This window comes from Gobio gobio (assembly GCF_949357685.1).
Source record: "Gobio gobio genome assembly, chromosome: 17".
Lineage (NCBI taxonomy): Eukaryota > Metazoa > Chordata > Actinopteri > Cypriniformes > Gobionidae > Gobio > Gobio gobio.
The window spans coordinates 1745851-1769850 of record NC_137110.1 but is presented as its reverse complement, the minus strand read 5'-3'; the positions used below and the strand labels follow the sequence as shown (position 1 = coordinate 1769850).

The 24000-nt window shown below is 43.9% G+C and overlaps 1 protein-coding gene across 1 annotated transcript in view; it reads right to left on the bottom strand.

The window, feature by feature from the left end:
• Positions 1-13034: 13034 nt before the first annotated feature.
• The window catches only part of mgat3b (beta-1,4-mannosyl-glycoprotein 4-beta-N-acetylglucosaminyltransferase b), a 56380-nt gene continuing 45414 nt past the window's right edge, over positions 13035-24000 (bottom strand). The window contains exons 2-3 of the mRNA XM_079841890.1: positions 22755-23094; positions 13035-15420 (exon numbers count right to left, since the gene is read on the bottom strand). Coding sequence (XP_079698016.1) covers positions 14014-15420; positions 22755-23093 — 1746 coding nt within the window. The 5' untranslated portion in view covers position 23094 and the 3' untranslated portion in view covers positions 13035-14013. The remainder of the gene's footprint in view (positions 15421-22754; positions 23095-24000) is intronic.

Below are 24000 nucleotides of genomic sequence, written 5' to 3'. Positions count from 1 at the left end.
TGTTTAAGTAAACATAACATTACAATTAAAGTTTACTATTTATATATTATTTTTGCACTTTCAAAATACTACTATGTTCAAATTTAGATATAATTTTTTTTCTACTTGAAATATACCTTTAAATATACCTTAAAAACGTTTTTATTAGAGCTTCATGCCTTTTTACCAACACTTCAATGTGGCTAAGTTTAATTAAGAAAGGCAACATTTTAAACAAAAAGTTGAGAAAATCGCATTTTGTCAAAGACTTCATCCGGATGGGATTCAGAACAATGATCAAAACACAGATGGAGTAGATCGAGTCCATCAACACCCCCAAAGCTTCACAGTTGTTTCCTCTTCATGGGTCAACGTTTCATGTGTTAACGTTAGCCAGTTTTGATTTATATGCTGTTTAATGTTTGATATTAATTCATGCATGACTAATGCACAGATGATCATGAGTTAATGTGTGACTCATGAAGAACTAAATCATTTATTAATGATTACTGCATCAGCAACTAATGAACATTATATATGATTAATAGATTAAGTAATACATGAATTTCTGTTAATTAAATATGACAATGTATTAATTCCCTAATAACATAACAGATTAATTAGTTAATATAATAATTATCACAATGGGTCAAAGCCATGTATTTCAACTTCCAGTTGTATGCTTTAATTAATCATTAGATAACGATTTGCAAAGGTTTCATTATGTCATGACTTTACTTGTTGAGGCACATCACTATTAACTCATTGTTAAGTAATATTGTGTCTTAAGTCGTTGTGGTTATGGCTTTTGAATTAATTTTAAATGAGTTAATAGTATCTTGCACATCTTCTGTTTGATGCAGCTAATGTTATGGAGCATGTCTATTTTAGGTTCAACCCCTATACTGTGTTAAGGTGCTTCATTGTCTCTTATGATTGCAAATCTAACAAATTCTTAATTGCAGTATCTAATCTTATAATTTGTTCAATTAAAGCATTGCATATCACTCCCAAAACAATTGATCTGCTTAAGTGTTGATATTAACAGTTAATTTGAACATTTACTTTTTACTTTCTGTACTTGAGTACATTTTAAATTGGATACTTTTGTACTTTTACTCAAGTGATGTTTGAATGGAGGACTTTCTACTTTTACTGGAGTCATTTTTTATTTAGGTATATATACTTTTACTCGAGTATAACTTTTGAGTACTTTTACCACCCCTGCCAACGATATCGTTTCTCTGTTGTTATCGTTATAGTTGTGCTGTGGAGCTATTCTTTTATATTTAGAACGATTTTTTAGAACTATAGGCCTAGTCTTTATATGTGTGAATGCTAATTATCTTTATAGGTGTGAATGCTAGTTATCTTTATAGGTGTGAATGCTAGTTATCTTTATAGGTGTGAATGCTAGTTATCTTTATAGGTGTGAATGCTAGTGTGAATGCAAGTTATCTTTATAGGTGTGAATGCTAGTTATCTTTATAGGTGTGAATGACTGAAAGTTCTGCAAACTGTTGTTAAAAAGACACAGTCAAACGTCCAGAGAGGTTTCTCAGAGAGGGATAATAATATCATCACCAGAAACAACGATTGAGTTTACCCTTACAATCAAGACAACAGTCGTCACTGCAAACCTACAATCAAGTTAACTTTGATGTGAATGTTTGATTGTGATAAAACCCGAGCAACTGACCTTCAACAATAACAGATTTATCTCTATTAGCTGTTGTTTCATGCACTCGTTCCTCTTTGGGTCGCCAGGTCTGCTCAACAAAACCAGCCCAGATGCTAATCAGAAACATCAACACTAGATTCTGAGCACTCGCTGCCCTCTAGTGTGCACTGAAGTGAAGAACACGGAGACTTCTGAACTGTTGAGGAGATAAACACTGTTTTTAGACCTGTGATGTGATGTTATAGAGCCCAACATGTTCTCCTCATGGATCAATACAGCATTTAATCATCAATCTGATCTCGTAAACACAGCGCGATTTACCACAGTAGTAAAACATACTAAAACATTCCCCCTACTGCTGTCACCAAAATAACCACTAGATAAAATCAAGATAAGATGCGGAAGCTTACACTGAACTTACGGTGACGTGAGAGTCATGGCATTTTTAACAGTAAGTAAATAAAGTGTTTTAAGGCTAGCTGTTTTGCAGAACATCACAGTTATCTGATGTGAAAAGAGCAAGGCCTGTAGTTAGTGAGTAGGCCTACGTGTTATTTAAGGAAAATATAATTAGGCTATATTACCCTATCCCACTCTCATAATTACTGTAGTTACCGTGCTCTGAACAGCTCGTTTGCTTTTCCATCAAATGGAATCTAACTAGGTGGTTGAATAAGAATATTTGACTTTATATCTAAAAATCACCTCACATTAGCATCAAAAAAAAAAAAAAACTCACATTAGCATCAGCTAGCTAGTTAGCATCAGCTAACAATATTTTTCAAAAAAGGTTGATTTTCAAAATGGTTTATTAATAATATTCATATTGATCTGTTATTTTGGCTTTTAATTTTAAACGAAAATAGGCTTGTACTCTAATTTTGCAGTAAACCTACCACCCTGAGGGGCATTTTTCCCCACCCTGAGGGGACATTTTACCCCACCCGAGGGGGCATTTTACCCCACCCGAGGGGGCATTTTACCCCACCCTGAGGGGCATTTTACCCCACCCGAGGGGGCATTTTACCCCACCCTGAGGGGACATTTTATCCCACCCTGAGGGGCATTTTACCCCACCCTGAGGGGATTTTACCCCACCCTGAGGGGACATTTTACCCCACCCTGAGGGGATTTTACCCCACCCGAGGGGGCATTTTACCCCACCCTGAGGGGATTTTACCCCACCCTGAGGGGACATTTTACCCCACCCGAGGGGGCATTTTACCCCACCCTGAGGGGACATTTTACCCCACCCGAGGGGGCATTTTACCCCACCCTGAGGGGCATTTTACCCCACCCGAGGGGACATTTTACCCCACCCTTAGGGGACATTTTACCCCACCCGAGGGGGCATTTTACCCCACCCTGAGGGGACATTTTACCCCACCCGAGGGGGCATTTTACCCCACCCTGAGGGGACATTTTACCCCACCCGAGGGGACATTTTACCCCACCCTTAGGGGACATTTTACCCCACCCGAGGGGGCATTTTACCCCACCCTGAGGGGACATTTTACCCCACCCGAGGGGGCATTTTACCCCACCCTGAGGGGACATTTTACCCCACCCTGAGGGGCATTTTAACCCACCCGAGGGCGCATTTTACCCCACCCTGAGATGATATTTTAAACGCCCCCTTGGTACAAATTACATTTTTGTTAAAAATCTAATAACATGTAAACTCTGGACATTTTTCATACTTGGTTTATAATTTATGTAATTGTTGCTGAAAACTAGGATAACTATTCTAGACACATTTAACTTTTGTTTCACAGAAAGAGTTACACAGTCCTTAAGGGGGACGTTTCCCCCCCACTCTACACATGACTGCCTTTGATTTCAGGTTTTAAAGGCACAATATGTAAGATTTTTGTATTAAAATATCCCAAAGCCACTAGAACAGAGTTATATATTGTGCTGACTTGTGTGCATCATCCCAAATGTTTCCAAGAACGTTTAAATCCAGAGAAATCAGTGTGTGTGTGTGTGTGTCGCCCATCAGTGACATCATCCCCGCGACGCCCTCCGGTGTTATTGTGTGGTAACCATGGCAACACTAGCGCCGCTTTAATATCTGATGTGTTTTATTAGCCACTGTTTGGATCATTGATGGACAGAAACTCCTCATTGTTCTCCAGCTCAACACAGTTAGTCTGATTGTGTAAATCTGCTGTTGTTGATTTACCCAGAATGCCATGTTTTACCACCTCATATGATCTCGCTCACTGCAGTGTGAACAAGTGTCTCATAGTAGCATTACAACATCACTTTAACACACTCACATGTGTGTGAGGGATCAAACAGCGTTGCGTTACACACACATGAGCGGAAGAAGTGCTTGCGGCAGAATTAAAGCTCCGCCCACTCAAGAGTCAAGACACGCCTTTGAGTTGAGTAAGCGGCGAGAAATTACACACTGTGCCTTTAATGTGTCAGTGGAGGGTAAATAGAAATATGTCCACAAACTGGTTTTCAAATTAATTTATTATAGTTTTGTCATAGAATTTGTTATTTTTATTCAAGGTTAACATATAGCCATTCATATACACAAAACAAAAAGGATTGTATAAACTCATTTAATGTACACGCTCCTTCTTACCAGTGCAGAAGAGAACTACTCTCTTCTTTTCAAACACTTTCACTCTTTTCTCACTGATACGTCGTTCATCTGTCTGTTCCATTTCTGAACCAACACGAGAAATTCTCCCACACACGCACAGAGAACGTGATTGGAGGAGAGTGACAAACCAGTGGATGTGATTGGCGGAGAGAAAGAGTAGAGTGGATGTGATTGGAGGAGAGTGATCGCGTGGATCACATGACAGACGGAAACCGGTTTGATTGGCGGAAAACAAAACAGTGCATCATTAATAGCGACAGACATGATAGACTGATCTTTATGTTATATGAGGATCTTATACAAGATTACACATCGAGATGAGAAATATTAACTTCACCAGAAAATATAACAGATTAAAGCACACACTGAATAAGTTACGAAATCATAAAACGCAGTGCAGATATGAACAGTTTGACAGAATTCAGACAATATTTCCTGAAGGATCACGTGTGTGTTTGTGGCGTGTTTCTCACACACACATCATCATGACAGCGGAAGGACGGGCTCAGTTATGAATATATATGCTCACATATTTAATATTCAGGTGTGTGTCCATAGCGTCTTTTCTTTTGATCTGTGAGGAAACAGATGAGCACCATTCTGTTATAAAACCAGTCCTGTGTTTTATATAAGCATTGCTAGATACACAAGACCAAAGCAAGATAATCACCGGAACTCTACGCCAGTATGCGAACGAAAACACGTCGGATATCGATTTACTCTTCTCATTAGTGCAATCGGCTTCTTTTGCGGCCATTTTTCTCTCAAATGTTCTCTAATTATTAATAATAATTATAATCTCTAATAATAATCTCTAATAATTATTATTAATTATTAATTAAATTATTATTATTATAATTATTATTATAATTACAAGCACCCCCCTCTCTGGGTGTAATGGGTGGAGCTAGACATCGAGCCCCCCCCCTCTCTGGATGTAATGGGTGGAGCTTGATGGCAAGCACCCCCCTCTCTGGATGTAATGGGTGGAGCTAGACATCGAGCCCCCCCTCTCTGGATGTAATGGGTGGAGCTTGATGGCAAGCACCCCCCTCTCTGGGTGTAATGGGTGGAGCTAGACATCGAGCCCCCCCTCTCTGGATGTAATGGGTGGAGCTTGATGGCAAGCACCCCCCTCTCTGGGTGTAATGGGTGGAGCTAGACATCGAGCCCCCCTCTCTGGATGTAATGGGTGGAGCTTGATGGCAAGCACCCCCCTCTCTGGATGTAATGGGTGGAGCTTGACATCGAGCCCCCCCTTCTCTGGGTGTAATGGGTGGAGCTAGACATCGAGCCCCCCCTTCTCTGGATGTAATGGGTGGAGCTTGATGGCAAGCACCCCCCTCTCTGGGTGTAATGGGTGGAGCTAGACATCGAGCCCCCCTCTCTGGATGTAATGGGTGGAGCTTGACATCGAGCCCCCCCTTCTCTGGATGTAGTGTATTCCAGCCTTTAGTTAAAGTCAGCATGACATTTTTAAATATATGCTAAACATATTGCATTTGTTTCATTTAAAAAAAAAAATTTGACCTTGAATGATGTCATAACTGGAACATCAGACTTCTGGTGATCTGCATACACTTTTGAGTGCCACGCCCACATCTCAATATTTTATCAACAACCAATGCATAAACCCAAGTCCCCTCACAACATGTTTAATTTCCGGTAATCCGTTAAACTCGGATGTGATCAGAACACAGAAGAAAAGATCTGTCGCTATTTCGGTTTCATCGCAACATTAAAGTTAAGCTGTCAATATGTTTACAACAAATCCGGTTAAATGGCACAAACATCTGAAGGGAACTCTTTCGCCCCCTTGAGCTGAGAGCATGTGCGTTTGCATACTAGCGTAAAGCGTTTCTAGCCGAGAAGGTTAATGACAGACTCTAAAGAAGAATAATATGGTGTGAGAGGACGGGATGGAGGGATGACATGGAGGAGAGAGACGTTTCAGTCTTTCATTCCGAGTCAGAGAAGAACTTGCAGCATCTCTCTCCTCTGACTGACGATCTTCCCTTTTGTACACAGAAACAGGATAGTAATAAATTAGATAAATAAATGTAAACAGCAACAACATTTACAACAGCAAACAACACAAAACAAAAAAAGACCAAAACAGTGAATGTTTGTTATCTGAGAGAGAGAGAGAGAAAGAGAGAGAGATCATCTCCTGAATCAACTGAGCAACACAAACCAAAGCAAGCGGTAAAAGACCAACTCATGTCTCAGATTCTCCAGAGTTTCATAAGGCCATTAATAAAGGGTTCCCACTCTTTTCCAGGACATTTTTAATTTTACTACAGCGAGAATAAAAGTCCTAAAGTAATATATATTGCTCTCTAAGGGTGCTTTCACATCTCTAGTCCGGTTCATTTGGTCCGAACCAAGGGCAAACAATTAAACATTGTAGCATTTTTCAGCTTTTTTGGTTCCTTTTCACACCACACTGATTGCTTTGGTCCGAACCAGTTGAAACGAACCAAAATGCAGTCACATGACAACATCCACATCACCCATTGGCCATGGCGTATTTCCTAAACTGCGACTGCGCGGCTGGTTTTATCCCTGGCCATAATCTATTACATTGTTTGTATACACCACAATATTGGAAGGTGGATTCTGAAATCCACTACCGCTTCAATATAATAGTATATATCCAAATTAAATTTATAATCAAAAATATGTTCATCCTCCTATATAATTATTATGTTTTTAATGATTCTTTCCAGTTATAGTTTTGCTTTAATCAATAGGACCAATGATTGTTTCTTCCTTTATGTTTTCTAAAGTTTGTATTTGGAGTGGTGATGGCTTCCAGAGATTAAATATGGATTTGTCTTTCATTTTATTTTATTTCCTTTTACTGAAACCCTAAAGAATTGTATGAATACAATTGTACTATTGTCTGCCTCTCACTGAGAGAAAAGCACATGTTATCAGCATGTTTTGGTGAAGTGTTTTGTTGATATGTAGTTAAGACTCTCCAACCTTGGGAAAGCTGTGATTCTAGGGAGCTTTTGTGTGTGTGTGCGTTGCATGATCTGTGCAGGCTGGACATTTTCTGCACACAACACCAGACTTAAAGGCGCCTTTCTGCAACCTCCGAGGTCAACAATGATCTAATTCTAGTGATGGGGCGACAACTAGTCTACCTAGTTTAGTGATATGCTCTGCTATCTATCATTGTGTGGAAATTTACAGTTTCTCTGCCAATCAGAATCATTCCACATGGCAATAATGACGTGGTTAGACCTTGAAAATGGTACAACTGTTCAGAAATTATATGTGCGATAGGCGGAGGCGGGGAGACTGTTAGAGGGAACAAACTCCTTGTGAGACTTGAAGCTGCTTCTGCTGATGAAACTGCAAACTATTCTTCAGTAAATGTTTCTTTAATTAATCGAACTCTTGACTCTTGGTCTTCATTTTTCACTACTGGTCCTGGGTCCTAAGCTGTTACCCCAACAATATGCAAACAATACATTTCTATAATGAAGCGCGGATGTGGCTTGAAAACAACGTTCTAATGCACTGCAAACGGAGATCGCGCATCGCTCGTCAATTCAAGCGGAGTTTTCGAAAGTTGGGACCTAATATGGTCATCAGACCAAATTTCTATGAGGCTCCGCACCTCCTCACTACTCCCAAGATCTGCCAGGCTAAAGTGCAAACTGTCAACAAACACTTCCTCATCCCATAATGCACAGCGAGGCTGACTACGGCAGCTGGTTTAGTCCAAAAATGATCAGTACTTTTTGCAGTCCGCTTTTGGTGCGCACCCGAGTGCGATTGCTGCTTTCACATCTGACCAAACGAACCGCACCAAAGGGGAAAACCAACTCTAGTACGATTCAACCGAACTAAATGAGACAGGTGTGAAAGCACCCTAATGCTGCGTTCACACCGAATGTGAATCGAGTGTCAAATTCGCTTCTATTGCGTCTAGTTGGACGCTTGAACATTTTGAATCCAAAGCGAATTGGACGCGTGTATAAAGCGAGCTTTGAAGCGCAATAGACGCACTTTCATCATTGTCATATCATAATAATGCAATAATACGCCAAGGTCCTTCAGTCCAGATTAAAGCCTTGTTTATACTCAACGCGTCCGCACGAGTGCGAGGGTACACGCGGCAAAAATGACATCATCGCAGAGTGTGGCGGTTGTGGGCGGTAGTGTGCGCCAGACCCCATTTCGCTTGGCGATGTGCATTGCCTTTTTTTTACTTTTCGCGCGACTCCGCATCCGAAGATGCACGAGTTCTAGGCGAATCTAGCCGAGCATGACGTCTCATCACCGGCACACAGTTTACACAAACAAATTAGTTGCTTAAAATGAGCCTACAAAAGCATAAATAAGCCCTTTTAATGAAAATAAAGATCCATGTTTAATAAGAACGTTCATGAAATGAAAATGTTTAGTTAAATTAGGAAATGTCTAAGAGATCGTTATTTTAGTTGGGGTTGAGGTTATTTTAGTTGGGGTTGGGGTTATTTTAGTTGGGGTTGAGGTTATTTTAGTTGGGGTTGAGGTTATTTTAGTTGGGGTTGGGGTTAGGGTTATTTTAGTTGGGGTTGAGGTTATTTTAGTTGGGGTTGGGGTTAGGGTTATTTTAGTTGGGGTTGGGGTTATTTTAGTTGGGGTTGGGGTTATTTTAGTTGGGGTTGGGGTTATTTTAGTTGGGGTTGAGGTTATTTTAGTTGGGGTTGAGGTTATTTTAGTTGGGGTTATTTTAGTTGGGGTTGAGGTTATTTTAGTTGGGGTTGGGGTTATTTTAGTTGGGGTTGAGGTTATTTTAGTTGGGGTTATTTTAGTTGGGGTTGAGGTTATTTTAGTTGGGGTTGAGGTTATTTTAGTTGGGGTTGAGGTTATTTTAGTTGGGGTTGGGGTTATTTTAGTTGGGGTTGAGGTTATTTTAGTTGGGGTTATTTTAGTTGGGGTTGAGGTTATTTTAGTTGGGGTTGAGGTTATTTTAGTTGGGGTTGAGGTTATTTTAGTTGGGGTTGGGGTTATTTTAGTTGGGGTTGAGGTTATTTTAGTTGGGGTTGGGGTTATTTTAGTTGGGGTTGGGGTTATTTTAGTTGTATACATGTGTAACTACATTTTGTTCTAGTGTCACAAGTAATAATGTCAACACGATTCTTTTGTATTGTGATTTTTGGTGAAGTGTAGGCCTACTAAATTAAATATCATCACCTGTGTACATTAGCTTTCTTCTCATCTCTGTTTCCTGATGGTTTATAGAACTATTACTCCGAGTCGCTTAAAAGAACAGCACAACGGCGAGCGTGTCGAGTATAAAGTCCTCGTGCGTTTGGGGAGGAGCGAGCGCAGTCAGTGGAGTATAAAGGCCAAAGCATAAACTAGGCTTAAGTCCTTAAACACAGCCACTGTTAGAATGAGCGACTGCAGTAACTGCTTTACCTCACACTCATGAGCGCCGCGACTGTGGGATAATAAAAGTCCTCGCGAGGCGTGTGTTGTGAGATAAAAAGTTTCTGCAACCAACGGTAATTGTTTTGGGCCAGTGATAAACTCTTTATTTTTGACTTTAAAAACGTTTTTTCAGGACATTTTCTCTAATTTTGCATTATTATGGTTTATCAATTTTCCAGGTTTTCCAGGACGAGTGGGAACCCTGTACTTGATATGCAGACGTGAACAGATCCAGGGCGAATGACACCAGTGTTTCAGGATAACAATCTGATGCGATTGCCTCACTAGAGGTCACGGGAATAAAGGTCAATATGCCAAATTCACACAGATTGGGAGACGTCCGTGCTCCTCTCAAGGCTGGAATGAGCGTCTGAGATCCTATAAACGCATGTGGACGGAGATCGAGCACCTGTCAGCGGAGATCTGTTATGTCTTCAGGACATCTAACGCTCTTTCTATCTTTAGGTTGTTTACAATGTGCCGCTGCACAGCAGACACTATAGTTTCACAGCCGAATGACCTTTCACACGGCCACTAGTGAGAAGAAGTCATTTGTTAGTTCTGGTGATGTTTATTGCACTGGTGGCAGTGTTTTAAACCCTCAGATAGTTCCTAAATGTCACAAAATACGGGTCAATTTTCTGAATAAATAATCTTTCCATTGATGTGTGGTGTGTTAGGGACAATATTTAGCCGAACTATTTGAAAATCTGGAATCTGATGGTGTAAAAAACTCTAAATATTGAGAAAATCTCCATAAGGTTGTCCAAATGAAGTCCTTAGCAATGCAAATTACTACTTTTTTGATATATTTACGGACATTTACTAAATATCTTCATGCAACATGATCTTAATATCCTGATGATTTTTGGCATAAAAGAAAATGTATAATTTTGACCCATATGATGTAATGTTGGCTATTGGCACAGATAAACCCGTGAGATCACGACTGTTGTTGAGCTCCAGGGTCACATGTCCGAAGATCTGTTTTTAGCAGCGTCTGACACAGAGATAATGATTCCCTCGACTACTTTAATCGCTTGTCTAGGGGAGTGTTTATGGCTGACCATTGAAGCCTAAAGTCAACATGAAACGATGAAGAATAACTGTAGAATGGGACTTGATTTCTTCAGAAAAAGAGCGGCGACATGAACGAAGAGAGTCGCTGTTTTAATGTTGACTCTAGCAGCCCCAGAAGAGAAAGTCATTAAATGACAGAATTATCAGTAAATCCTCAGATCTCTAATGCCGCTGTGTAAACGTAATTCCCCACACATCTCTAATGCGATGAGAACGGGGGGATTTCCAGCACGGGATTTCATAAGAAACTGTTTCCTGTTCTCAATTAAAATTAAAACACGAGAGCCAAGACCACCAAACTCTACATGGCTCTGTTCCAAAACACAGTGAGCTGATCCCAGTTCATTATGAAGCATTAACAATGGCAGATTCATAGCATGACGCTCAGGTAACTGCGCAATTCTGGTGCTCTTGGACCCCGGGTCGTAACCACCATAGGCATTGAAGGGGACAAATCCCCCCAATAATTGGAAATGGACAATTTGTCCCCCGCAATATTTGACATGTCTTAATGCTGATCTCCATTACACACGTTTGTTGTTAAGATGGCCGACTGTACATTTTTAGGCTGGTCTACTGGTCGCTCAAAGTCAAAAATTATGACTGATCAGATTAAAGAAGGCGGGGCTTAACGTTCACCGAAAGACGAGTGTGAATTCAGCCTTCGTCGCAAGTTTGATTGACAGGCGATCTGACCAATCACATCGTCGAATCTGCCGTTTTGTCCGACAAAGCAGTCGGTAGATTAACGTTGGTGGAAAAACGGTGTGTACTGACGTCTCTCCGCGGTTGAAACCGGTTACTTTTAGTGTTCATTCTTGTTTATGTCATGTTTATCAATGAACTAGAAGGAAGAGATAATCAGTTCACGAGCAGAGACACACTAAAGAGCCACAAAACTCTTAAATTTCAACGTTGAGACTTTGTTTCATATCAAAAGTAACTGCTCTGTCCTGTGTGTCGGCGTGTTGTCCGTGTCCTCTTTGCTCCGCGATGTATTTTCTCTACGTGAGAAAGTGTGTGTGTGTGTGTGTGGTGTGAGAGCGCCATGGCTTGTCGGATATAGCAACAGTAACTAAAAGGGGCGGGTCTTTGCGAAACGGTCAATTCCAACGTGGCACTTTTTTTAAAATTTGGGAGTGATTTTTGATAACGGCCTTAAATTCGACAAACAAATCAATTCAGTGGTGAAGAATTACGTTTATCATCTTCCATCCATCGCGAAATTGAAAGTGTTTTGACGAGTGTGAATTCCATTAAACACACACACACACACACACACATCGTCGAGCTTGGTTCGGGTAACGGGAGCCATTGGTGGCGCTGGTGTTGTGTTTTTAGACACGAGATCAACAATGTCACTAATTAAGTGTGTGTGTGTGTGTGTGTGTGTGTGTGAGGGAAAGATCAGCTTGTTCAGCTTCACAAATAACTCAGCATTAAGGGAACACTGGATGCAGTTTGTGTTTCTAGAGTTCTGCAAGTGTGTGTGTGTGTGTGTGTGTGTGTGTGTGTGTGTGTGGGCATGTTTTTGTGAAATATCAGGACACAAATGTGTATAATGACATGGGTATTACAAAAAGAGGGTGAAATATGAGGACGTTCCCCATGTCCTCACTTTTCAAAATGCTTATAAATCATACAGAACAAGTTTTTTTTCACAGAAAGTGAACTGCACAGTCTCCTGTGAGGGTTAGGGGCAGTGTGTGTGTGTGTGTGTGTGATGGGTAGGTTTAGGGGCAGGGGCAGTGTGTGTGTGTGTGTGTGTGTGTGTGTGTGTGTGTGTGTGTGTGTGTGTGATGGGTAGGTTTAGGGGCAGTGTGTGTGTGTGTGTGTGTGTGTGTGTGTGTGTGTGTGTGTGTGTGTGTGTGTGTGTGATGGGTAGGTTTAGGGGCAGTGTGTGTGTATGTGTGTGTGTGTGTGTGTGTGATGGGTAGGTTTAGGGGCAGGGGCAGTGTGTGTGTGTGTGTGTGTGTGTGTGTGTGTGAGTGATGGGTAGGTTTAGGGGCAGGGGCAGTGTGTGTGTGTGTGTGTGAGATGGGTAGGTTTAGGGGCAGTGTAAGGGGATAGAAAATACGGTTTGTACGGTATAAAAACCATTACGCCTATGGAATGTCCTCACATTTCACAAAAACAAACGTGTGTGTGTGTGTGTTTGTTCCCGGTGATGAGTGGAAACCGCAGGCGGTGTGCGTGTGTGTGTGAGTTTGAAACTGACCAAATGTGTGTGTTTTTTTTGGCAATCGGCACGTAAGTGCATATAATGTGAACAACCCCAACGTATAGTGTGTGTGTGTGTGTGTGTGTCTTTAGCTCCACCCACTGCACGCCTCCACGAGCTCGGCTGTGTTCAGAAAGAATCAGTAATATATAAATATGATAAACTAAAGACTCTTGGGAGATATGAAGGATCAACACTACTCTATAGATACTCAAGATTAACACAAGTGTGTGTGTGTGTGTGTGTGTGTGTGTTTGTGATGACCCTTTAAATGCTGCTTCACTAGTTTAGAACAGAGCCTATGTCTGTCTTATTTTATCCGGCGTCTTCTCGTTCTTGTGCACAATATGGGAGGTTCCCATTATCTCAGACTGAACGGCTTATTTTGTTGTTGTTGAAAACAGCTCATTTTCCAGCTTTAGGACATTTTCCGCAAGGATTTCTCAAACAGGAAGCTCGTTTGTGCTCTGTCTGAGCGGACCTCTCTCGGTACAATCTCACATATCAGCTCCATTAGAAGAGCTCAAACAAATGATCTCTTTCTCCCTCCCTCCCTCTCTCTCTCTCTCTCTCTCTCTCTCTCTCTGGTCTACAAACTCATTCAGAACAGTTCACAATGAAACACAATTTTTTTCTGACCGAGGAAAAAGACGTTTTGAGTTTGGAGGAATTTACAAGCTGTCAACAAACCCAAAAATGTGGCATTTGTGCAATGAGGTTTTTCTTTTTTTGAATCTGAAGTGCAGGCAAGAAAGTCTGTGCACCAACACACACACACACATTCGCTCTCTCTCACACACACACACACACTCAGTCATGTACAGTGAACACAGGAGGCGCAGAGTCTCTCACGTAAACATCGGCAAGGTTTTCTGTTGTTCTCTGCAACAAGGCCTGTTCACGTGCCATTGGACGGCGTTGGGTGGGGCGGAGAGTCTTGACCAATGAGAGGAAAGAGGGCGGCGGTCTACTCTCTCCCGAACATTTGATGCGCTTCTATGCGCCTCCTGGCTTGGCATAAGGGTTCTCCAACAAGTAGCGGTAGTGAACGTAATTATCCAACATGTATTTGGGAGCGTACATATGTTCCTTAGGGTCCGAGGGGGGGTATTCCTGCACAGAGCCGTCAAACCAGCCGCCCGTTCGGATCAGCTCCCGGATGTAGTTGAGATCCCGCTTGTCCTCGTAGTCGCCCCAGCGAGGAAAGTCGCCGTTCTGGGCCGAAATGAGTTTAAAGTGAATTCCCTCTGGCGAGAAACACCAGGAGCAGTGCCAGCCTGCGAAATGGAACGGACTTCCAATTGACCACTGCACCAAGATGTGTCCGGTGTCGTTCTCGTACTTCCGGAAACCCGGCATTGTGTAGTATTCCCGACGCCGAAGACGAATCCCATCGTTGTCGTAGACGTCCCTCAGCATCCCGATGGTGCACCCGGACACCACCTCGAGGGAGCCCAGCTGCTTCCAGAAGAACCCATACAGGGATTTCCGCATGTGGATGGCGAAGGGCTCCGTCCAGCCGTCGAAAAGCTTAAGGAAAAGCACTCCTTCCTGAGCTGGAATTTCGTCCGCATCGTTGATGAGGAAAACGTCGTCGGATCGTAAGGCCGCGATCCGAGATATCCCGTCGCGAGTCAGGAACGTGCGCAGGTAGTCGTCCGCGATCCATCCGTCCTGCCGGCCGCCGTCGGGGAAATGGTCCAGGAAGACGTAGAGGATCTTGTGGCGCACGTAGTCATAGGTTCCATTGAGGAGCATATTGAGGAACCTCAGCGGACGCCGTTCCCCGTACGCCGTGAAGTTGGACTCGCACACGAGGAAGAGATCCACGGCCCGGATGAGCTCGCGGAAGCGCACATGCAACAGGTCGAACTCGTGGTTCACGTTAATGGCGTTTATGACGCGGCGGGGCGTCTCGCGGGGGGTCAGCCGCTCTTTCGTGGGCAGGTTGGAGTGGTAGACCATGGTGGGCACGCCACAATACGGACCGTGCCACCCTGGCCGACAAACACACTTCACCAGCCGCTTGCCCCGCTTCGGCTTCCCTCTTGCAGGACCGGACTCTTCCACCGATTTTGTAGGCTTCTGTAGGATCCTCCGCTGGCCCATTCCAGCAATGCTGGGTCTCGCTTTCACCGCCTCATCTTTCGCCGGTGCCATCTCCGTGCCCTGACGGAAGCACAGAGCGCCCGCTTTGGTGCGGACGAAATAAGGGGTGCGGTCCTCCTGGAGGAGGTGAGTGCGGCGGTGCAGGTCGCCCAGGGATCGCAGCGGGTCTGGAGTGGACGCGTGGCCCGGCTGAAGCTTGTTGGCCGCGACTCTGACGGCGGCGTCTCTCTGCGGGTCGGGCTTCTGCTCGGTCGGACTGCTGGGCTGCCAGGGGACCAAACCTCCCTTATGAACCTGAATAATGGAGAACAAGCACCATGAGAAGACTCAGAATCTCAAAGTTTCACTGGCTCTTAAGGGCGAGTTGAAGGAAAAACATGCCTTTTTTTTACGTGCATGTATCTTTAAATGCAAATGAGCTGCTGCTCCTCCCCCTATCCAGAAGAGGGTGGAGCTGTTTGGCTTTCATTATCATGGGCAGACTCAGCAGACTTTCACTGACTCTGATGGTGCGTTCACACCGGACGCGAATTACTCGAATAAATCGTGCTATTCACGCAAAGTTGGACGCTTGAACATTTTTAGGTTACTCGCTTCATTCGCGTGTGACATCACCTCATGGGCGGGGCTTCTGCCAACGGCTCGTCTCGTTGTGAAATGTCTTTTTTGTTAAAATCTACTGTTAATGTGACAAAACGTAGTTTTAAGACTTTTTCAGGCGATAATGTAGTTGTTTAAAGCTCAAATCTGTGGTTTCTAAAGAGAGCTCCTCTCTGAACATGTGATCTGTTGTGTGTGGAGTTGATCATGTGATCTGGTGTGTGTGGAGTTGAATGTGATCTGGGCTGCGTTCAGCCCCGACAAAACGTTGCAAAACGTTTTTTAAACGGAAACGGTGCTGCGTTGAACACCCTGTTCTGTTGACGCAAGAGTTGTAACTATGGCAGCCGAGAAGGCCATTCTTTGTGTTCTTTTTGAGGAATTTTCGGAGCCTGATAAAATCGATATAAATACGTGTTTAATACTGCAAAATACATGCAATCACTGCCCTTGCCGTCAAGAATAAATGACAACACCCCAATCCTATGTATTTAACTTTTTTATCTCCTGGTAATCAATTCTAATTTAAATCATTTTATTTCTAGTTCGTACTTTTTTAATAGCTTGTATTTTCTTTCTCACTTTATGTCAAGCACTTAATTACATATATGAAATTTGGTATAAACTTGCTTTGCAATTAAGCTAAAGATATAAATAAATACATCATAATGTTGATTTATATATATATATATTAGCCTACTATAAAACTCTTACGACAATCATGTCTTCTAATACCAGCGGACACATTAAACAACTTTACTTCCATTGTGTGAGCTGTCTCTTTAATACCGCGTGGTTTATATACATTTTGCCGCTGATTGGACTGACATATTTGACACACCCACCAAACGAGAAAAAACGCATCTCAAACCCGTTGCACACCGGTGCGCACCGTTTCCAGGAAACATGACGTTCAACCGGAAACCGTAGCAAAACGTTGCGCACCGGTTTGAGCGTTGAACGTGCCCCTGGTGTGTGTGGAGTTGAACATGTGATCTGGTGTGTGTGTGGAGTTGATCATGTGATCTGGTGTGTGTGGAGTTGATCATGTGATCTGGTGTGTGTGGAGTTGAACATGTGATCTGGTGTGTGTGGAGTTGATCATGTGATCTGGTGTGTGTGGAGTTGAACATGTGATCTGGTGTGTGTGGAGTTGAACGTGATCTGGTGTGTGTGGAGTTGAACATGTGATCTGGTGTGTGTGGAGTTGATCATGTGATCTGGTGTGTGTGGAGTTGATCATGTGATCTGGTGTGTGTGGAGTTGAACATGTGATCTGGTGTGTGTGGAGTTGATCATGTGATCTGGTGTGTGTGGAGTTGAACATGTGATCTGGTGTGTGTGGAGTTGAACATGTGATCTGGTGTGTGTGGAGCTGAACATGTGATCTGGTGTGTGTGGAGTTGAACATGTGATCTGGTGTGTGTGGAGTTGAACATGTGATCTGGTGTGTGTGGAGTTGAACATGTGATCTGGTGTGTGTGGAGTTGAACATGTGATCTGGTGTGTGTGGAGCTGAACATGTGATCTGGTGTGTGTGGAGTTGAACATGTGATCTGGTGTGTGTGGAGTTGAACATGTGATCTGGTGTGTGTGGAGTTGATCATGTGATCTGGTGTGTGTGGAGTTGATCATGTGATCTGGTGTGTGTGGAGTTGATCATGTGATCTGGTGTGTGTGGAGTTGAACATGTGATCTGGTGTGTGTGGAGTTGCACATGTGATCTGGTGTGTGTGGAGCTGAACATGTGATCTGGTGTGTGTGGAGTTGATCATGTGATCTGGTGTGTGTGGAGCTGAACATGTGATCTGGTGTGTGTGGAGCTGAACATGTGATCTGGTGTGTGTGGAGTTGATCATGTGATCTGGTGTGTGTGGAGTTGATCATGTGATCTGGTGTGTGTGGAGTTGATCATGTGATCTGGTGTGTGTGGAGCTGAACATGTGATCTGGTGTGTGTGGAGCTGAACATGTGATCTGGTGTGTGTGGAGTTGATCATGTGATCTGGTGTGTGTGGAGTTGATCATGTGATCTGGTGTGTGTGGAGCTGAACATGTGATCTGGTGTGTGTGGAGCTGAACATGTGATCTGGTGTGTGTGGAGCTGAACATGTGATCTGGTGTGTGTGGAGTTGAACATGTGATCTGGTGTGTGTGGAGTTGATCATGTGATCTGGTGTGTGTGTGGAGTTGATCATGTGATCTGGTGTGTGTGGAGCTGAACATGTGATCTGGTGTGTGTGGAGCTGAACATGTGATCTGGTGTGTGTGGAGTTGAACATGTGATCTGGTGTGTGTGGAGCTGAACATGTGATCTGGTGTGTGTGGAGCTGAACATGTGATCTGGTGTGTGTGGAGTTGAACATGTGATCTGGTGTGTGTGGAGCTGAACATGTGATCTGGTGTGTGTGGAGTTGATCATGTGATCTGGTGTGTGTGGAGTTGATCATGTGATCTGGTGTGTGTGGAGCTGAACATGTGATCTGGTGTGTGTGGAGCTGAACATGTGATCTGGTGTGTGTTGAGTTGAACATGTGATCTGGTGTGTGTGGAGTTGATCATGTGATCTGGTGTGTGTGGAGCTGAACATGTGATCTGGTGTGTGTGGAGCTGAACATGTGATCTGGTGTGTGTGGAGTTGAACATGTGATCTGGTGTGTGTGGAGTTGATCATGTGATCTGGTGTGTGTGGAGCTGAACATGTGATCTGGTGTGTGTGGAGTTGATCATGTGATCTGGTGTGTGTGTGGAGCTGAACATGTGATCTGGTGTGTGTGGAGCTGAACATGTGATCTGGTGTGTGTGGAGCTGAACATGTGATCTGGTGTGTGTGGAGCTGAACATGTGATCTGGTGTGTGTGGAGCTGAACATGTGATCTGGTGTGTGTGGAGTTGAACATGTGATCTGGTGTGTGTGGAGTTGATCATGTGATCTGGTGTGTGTGGAGCTGAACATGTGATCTGGTGTGTGTGGAGTTGATCATGTGATCTGGTGTGTGTGGAGTTGATCATGTGATCTGGTGTGTGTGGAGCTGAACATGTGATCTGGTGTGTGTGGAGCTGAACATGTGATCTGGTGTGTGTGGAGCTGAACATGTGATCTGGTGTGTGTGGAGCTGAACATGTGATCTGGTGTGTGTGGAGTTGAACATGTGATCTGGTGTGTGTGGAGTTGATCATGTGATCTGGTGTGTGTGGAGCTGAACATGTGATCTGGTGTGTGTGGAGCTGAACATGTGATCTGGTGTGTGTGGAGCTGAACATGTGATCTGGTGTGTGTGGAGCTGAACATGTGATCTGGTGTGTGTGGAGTTGATCATGTGATCTGGTGTGTGTGGAGTTGATCATGTGATCTGGTGTGTGTGGAGCTGAACATGTGATCTGGTGTGTGTGGAGCTGAACATGTGATCTGGTGTGTGTGGAGCTGAACATGTGATCTGGTGTGTGTGGAGCTGAACATGTGATCTGGTGTGTGTGGAGTTGAACATGTGATCTGGTGTGTGTGGAGCTGAACATGTGATCTGGTGTGTGTGGAGCTGAACATGTGATCTGGTGTGTGTGGAGTTGATCATGTGATCTGGTGTGTGTGGAGTTGATCATGTGATCTGGTGTGTGTGGAGCTGAACATGTGATCTGGTGTGTGTGGAGCTGAACATGTGATCTGGTGTGTGTGGAGCTGAACATGTGATCTGGTGTGTGTGGAGTTGAACATGTGATCTGGTGTGTGTGGAGTTCATCATGTGATCTGGTGTGTGTGTGGAGTTGATCATGTGATCTGGTGTGTGTGGAGTTGAACATGTGATCTGGTGTGTGTGGAGCTGAACATGTGATCTGGTGTGTGTGGAGTTGAACATGTGATCTGGTGTGTGTGGAGTTGAACATGTGATCTGGTGTGTGTGGAGTTGATCATGTGATCTGGTGTGTGTGGAGTTGATCATGTGATCTGGTGTGTGTGTGGAGTTGATCATGTGATCTGGTGTGTGTGGAGTTGAACATGTGATCTGGTGTGTGTGTGGAGCTGAACATGTGATCTGGTGTGTGTGGAGCTGAACATGTGATCTGGTGTGTGTGGAGCTGAACATGTGATCTGGTGTGTGTGGAGTTGAACATGTGATCTGGTGTGTGTGGAGTTGATCATGTGATCTGGTGTGTGTGGAGCTGAACATGTGATCTGGTGTGTGTGGAGCTGAACATGTGATCTGGTGTGTGTGGAGTTGATCATGTGATCTGGTGTGTGTGGAGTTGATCATGTGATCTGGTGTGTGTGGAGCTGAACATGTGATCTGGTGTGTGTGGAGCTGAACATGTGATCTGGTGTGTGTGGAGTTGAACATGTGATCTGGTGTGTGTGGAGTTGATCATGTGATCTGGTGTGTGTGTGGAGTTGATCATGTGATCTGGTGTGTGTGGAGTTGAACATGTGATCTGGTGTGTGTGGAGCTGAACATGTGATCTGGTGTGTGTGGAGTTGAACATGTGATCTGGTGTGTGTGGAGTTGAACATGTGATCTGGTGTGTGTGTGGAGCTGAACATGTGATCTGGTGTGTGTGGAGCTGAACATGTGATCTGGTGTGTGTGGAGTTGAACATGTGATCTGGTGTGTGTGGAGTTGATCATGTGATCTGGTGTGTGTGTGGAGTTGATCATGTGATCTGGTGTGTGTGGAGTTGAACATGTGATCTGGTGTGTGTGGAGCTGAACATGTGATCTGGTGTGTGTGGAGTTGAACATGTGATCTGGTGTGTGTGGAGTTGAACATGTGATCTGGTGTGTGTGTGGAGCTGAACATGTGATCTGGTGTGTGTGGAGCTGAACATGTGATCTGGTGTGTGTGGAGCTGAACATGTGATCTGGTGTGTGTGGAGTTGAACATGTGATCTGGTGTGTGTGGAGTTGAACATGTGATCTGGTGTGTGTGGAGTTGAACATGTGATCTGGTGTGTGTGGAGTTGAACATGTGATCTGGTGTGTGTGGAGTTGAACATGTGATCTGGTGTGTGTTGAGTTGAACATGTGATCTGGTGTGTGTGGAGTTGAACATGTGATCTGGTGTGTGTGTGGAGTTGAACATGTGATCTGGTGTGTGTTGAGTTGAACATGTGATCTGGTGTGTGTGGAGTTGAACATGTGATCTGGTGTGTGTGGAGTTGAACATGTGATCTGGTGTGTGTGTGGAGCTGAACATGTGATCTGGTGTGTGTGGAGTTGAACATGTGATCTGGTGTGTGTTGAGTTGAACATGTGATCTGGTGTGTGTGGAGTTGAACATGTGATCTGGTGTGTGTGTGGAGCTGAACATGTGATCTGGTGTGTGTGGAGCTGAACATGTGACCTGGTGTGTGTGGAGCTGAACATGTGATCTGGTGTGTGTGGAGTTGAACATGTGATCTGGTGTGTGTGGAGTTGAACATGTGATCTGGTGTGTGTGGAGCTGAACATGTGATCTGGTGTGTGTGGAGTTGAACATGTGATCTGGTGTGTGTGGAGCTGAACATGTGATCTGGTGTGTGTGAAGTGGCTATTTAATGTTAGCGTTGTAGCCGACTAGCTCTGACTTTGAATGTTTGACTGAATTGTTTGCTTTATTTCATGTTTAGCTTATTATACCTTTTACTTATACTTTTTTATTATTGATCAAACATAAACTTGCATTTAACAAAAAGAGACTGGGTTGTGTTTCATGTCATGTAATGTTATCACAGTGATAATCATATTGTCTGAACCAGATATTAATATACAGATTTTCTCCTCATTGTTGTCACTATTAGAGCAAGCTCCTGATTGGTTAACGTGGCGCGAATATCCGCCAAAATTTCAGATTTTTCAACTCAGGCGATTCGCGGCATTCGTGCGAATCACGCGTCAAACGTTCAATTCGCGCCGCAAAATGTCTATTCGCGTCTTTGCATTGACTTAACATGTAAATAATTCGCCCGAATCGCATCATTCGCGTCCGGTGTGAACGCACCATTAGGGGCGAGATTAAAGGAAAAACATGCCTTTTCCGTGCATGTATCTTTAAATGCAAATGAGCTGCTGCTCCTCCCCCTATCCAGAAGAGGGCGGAGCCTATACAGCTCGTACATCGGATACTCTGCCAAAACTGCTTGGCTTTCATTATCATGGGCGGGGTCTATGCTAATAGGGCAGAGTCTGTCAGCAGTTGTGGGCGGGGTCTATGCTAATAGGGCAGAGTCTGTCAGCAGTTGTGGGCGGGGTCTATGCTAATAGGGTAGAGTCTGTCAGCAGTTGTGGGCGGGGTCTATGCTAATAGGGTAGAGTCTGTCAGCAGTTGTGGGCGGGGTCTATGCTGATAGGGCAGAGTCTGTCAGCAGTTGTGGGCGGGGTCTATGCTAATAGGGTAGAGTCTGTCAGCAGTTGTGGGCGGGGTCTATGCTAATAGGGCAGAGTCTGTCAGCAGTTGTGGGCGGGGTCTATGCTAATAGGGTAGAGTCTGTCAGCAGTTGTGGGCGGGGTCTATGCTAATAGGGCAGAGTCTGTCAGCAGTTGTGGGCGGGGTCTATGCTAATAGGGCAGAGTCTGTCAGCAGTTGTGGGCGGGGTCTATGCTAATAGGGCAGAGTCTGTCAGCAGTTGTGGGCGGGGTCTATGCTAATAGGGCAGAGTCTGTCAGCAGTTGTGGGCGGGGTCTATGCTAATAGGGTAGAGTCTGTCAGCAGTTGTGGGCGGGGTCTATGCTAATAGGGTAGAGTCTGTCAATAGTTGTGGGCGGGGTCTATGCTGATAGGGCAGAGTCTGTCAGCAGTTGTGGGCGGGGTCTATGCTAATAGGGTAGAGTCTGTCAATAGTTGTGGGCGGGGTCTATGCTGATAGGGCAGAGTCTGTCAGCAGTTGTGGGCGGGGTCTATGCTAATAGGGTAGAGTCTGTCAGCAGTTGTGGGCGGGGTCTATGCTAATAGGGCAGAGTCTGTCAGCAGTTGTGGGCGGGGTCTATGCTAATAGGGCAGAGTCTGTCAGCAGTTGTGGGCGGGGTCTATGTTTGTTCTGTCATAAGAACAGATTGGTTACCTCTGTAGTGCCTGAGCTGCGGTGCTGCAGATCTTCAGGCCTCTTCCACGGCTGAGGAGCTTCGGGGTCCTGTCCGCTGTCCAGCTCCAGACCGCCTCCTCCAGCCCGGGGCCTGTGGTCCAGCGGGGGCCCTTCCTCAGGGGACGCACTGGAGAGCGGAGTGGTGCCCTCCTTCCAGAAGAACCCGGTGACCATGATGAAGGATTTGATGTTCGGGTAGGGCGCAGACAGCTCCCTCAGCAGGGACACGTAGTGGAGAGCCTTGTAGTAATGCAGGAAGGAAATCACACACAGTCCCACCGTGCAAATCAAGAAAACCCTGTGACGTCTCATTTTCATCCTGAGAAACGAGAGAGAAAAACAGTTCAGAGACTTTTAGGACAAGCTTTAAATCTCCTCTGGTGCTCTTGGTTTAGGGGCTGCTTTGGTCGTCTTCCCGGACACCTAAAAATGAATCTTCCTCCACCCCAGTAAAACCAATGCAATTTATTTTTCTTCAATAATATTTTTTTCTTTTTAATTTTGTATTTTGAGATGATTTGATGGTATTTTTTTTTATATTTATGCAATAATTATGGTCTATTTTTGCCATTGAAAATTATACAAAAAATTTAGTTTTTTATTATTGCAGTATTTCAGGTTAAAACAGAGACTAGGCCTTCAAATAATTTTTTTTTGAAGGCAGATTATCGCCCTCTTTTGGAATTATTTAAGAAATCCTGCAACCATGTGTGTGACCACTAGAGGTCTCTATGGAGAGGCTTGAGGATTCACTAGTTCTCTTTAGAACACATTTAATGTTTTTTTTTTTTTAATGGATTTGAATATATATTTAAAAAATCTCAAAGACTATTTATTATAAAGTTTTAGATTTTGTTTTGTTTTGTTAGAAATAGATTTTTTCTGTGAATTTGTGTTTTTGCAGATTTCCCATTAATTTCCTATGATAGTCATGTTTAAACGAAGAGCACAAGATTATTTTTTTACGACCCCTTAGCATGCTCGAATCATGCCCTCATTTTTTTGTGTGTTTACATCCCTAATGCTAGAAAAGTGCATTAGGGATTATATAATTATATAATTCTGATGAAGCTGTGATTTTTAAAAATTCCAAATGTGGTTCATAGGTTCAGTTTTTCATAGGTGTGTGTGTGTAAGTGTGTGTGTGTGTGTGTGAGTGGGTGTGTCAATATCACACTCTTGATGTTTTAGTGTCACTCCTTCACTGCTGTGTACTTTTTTTCAG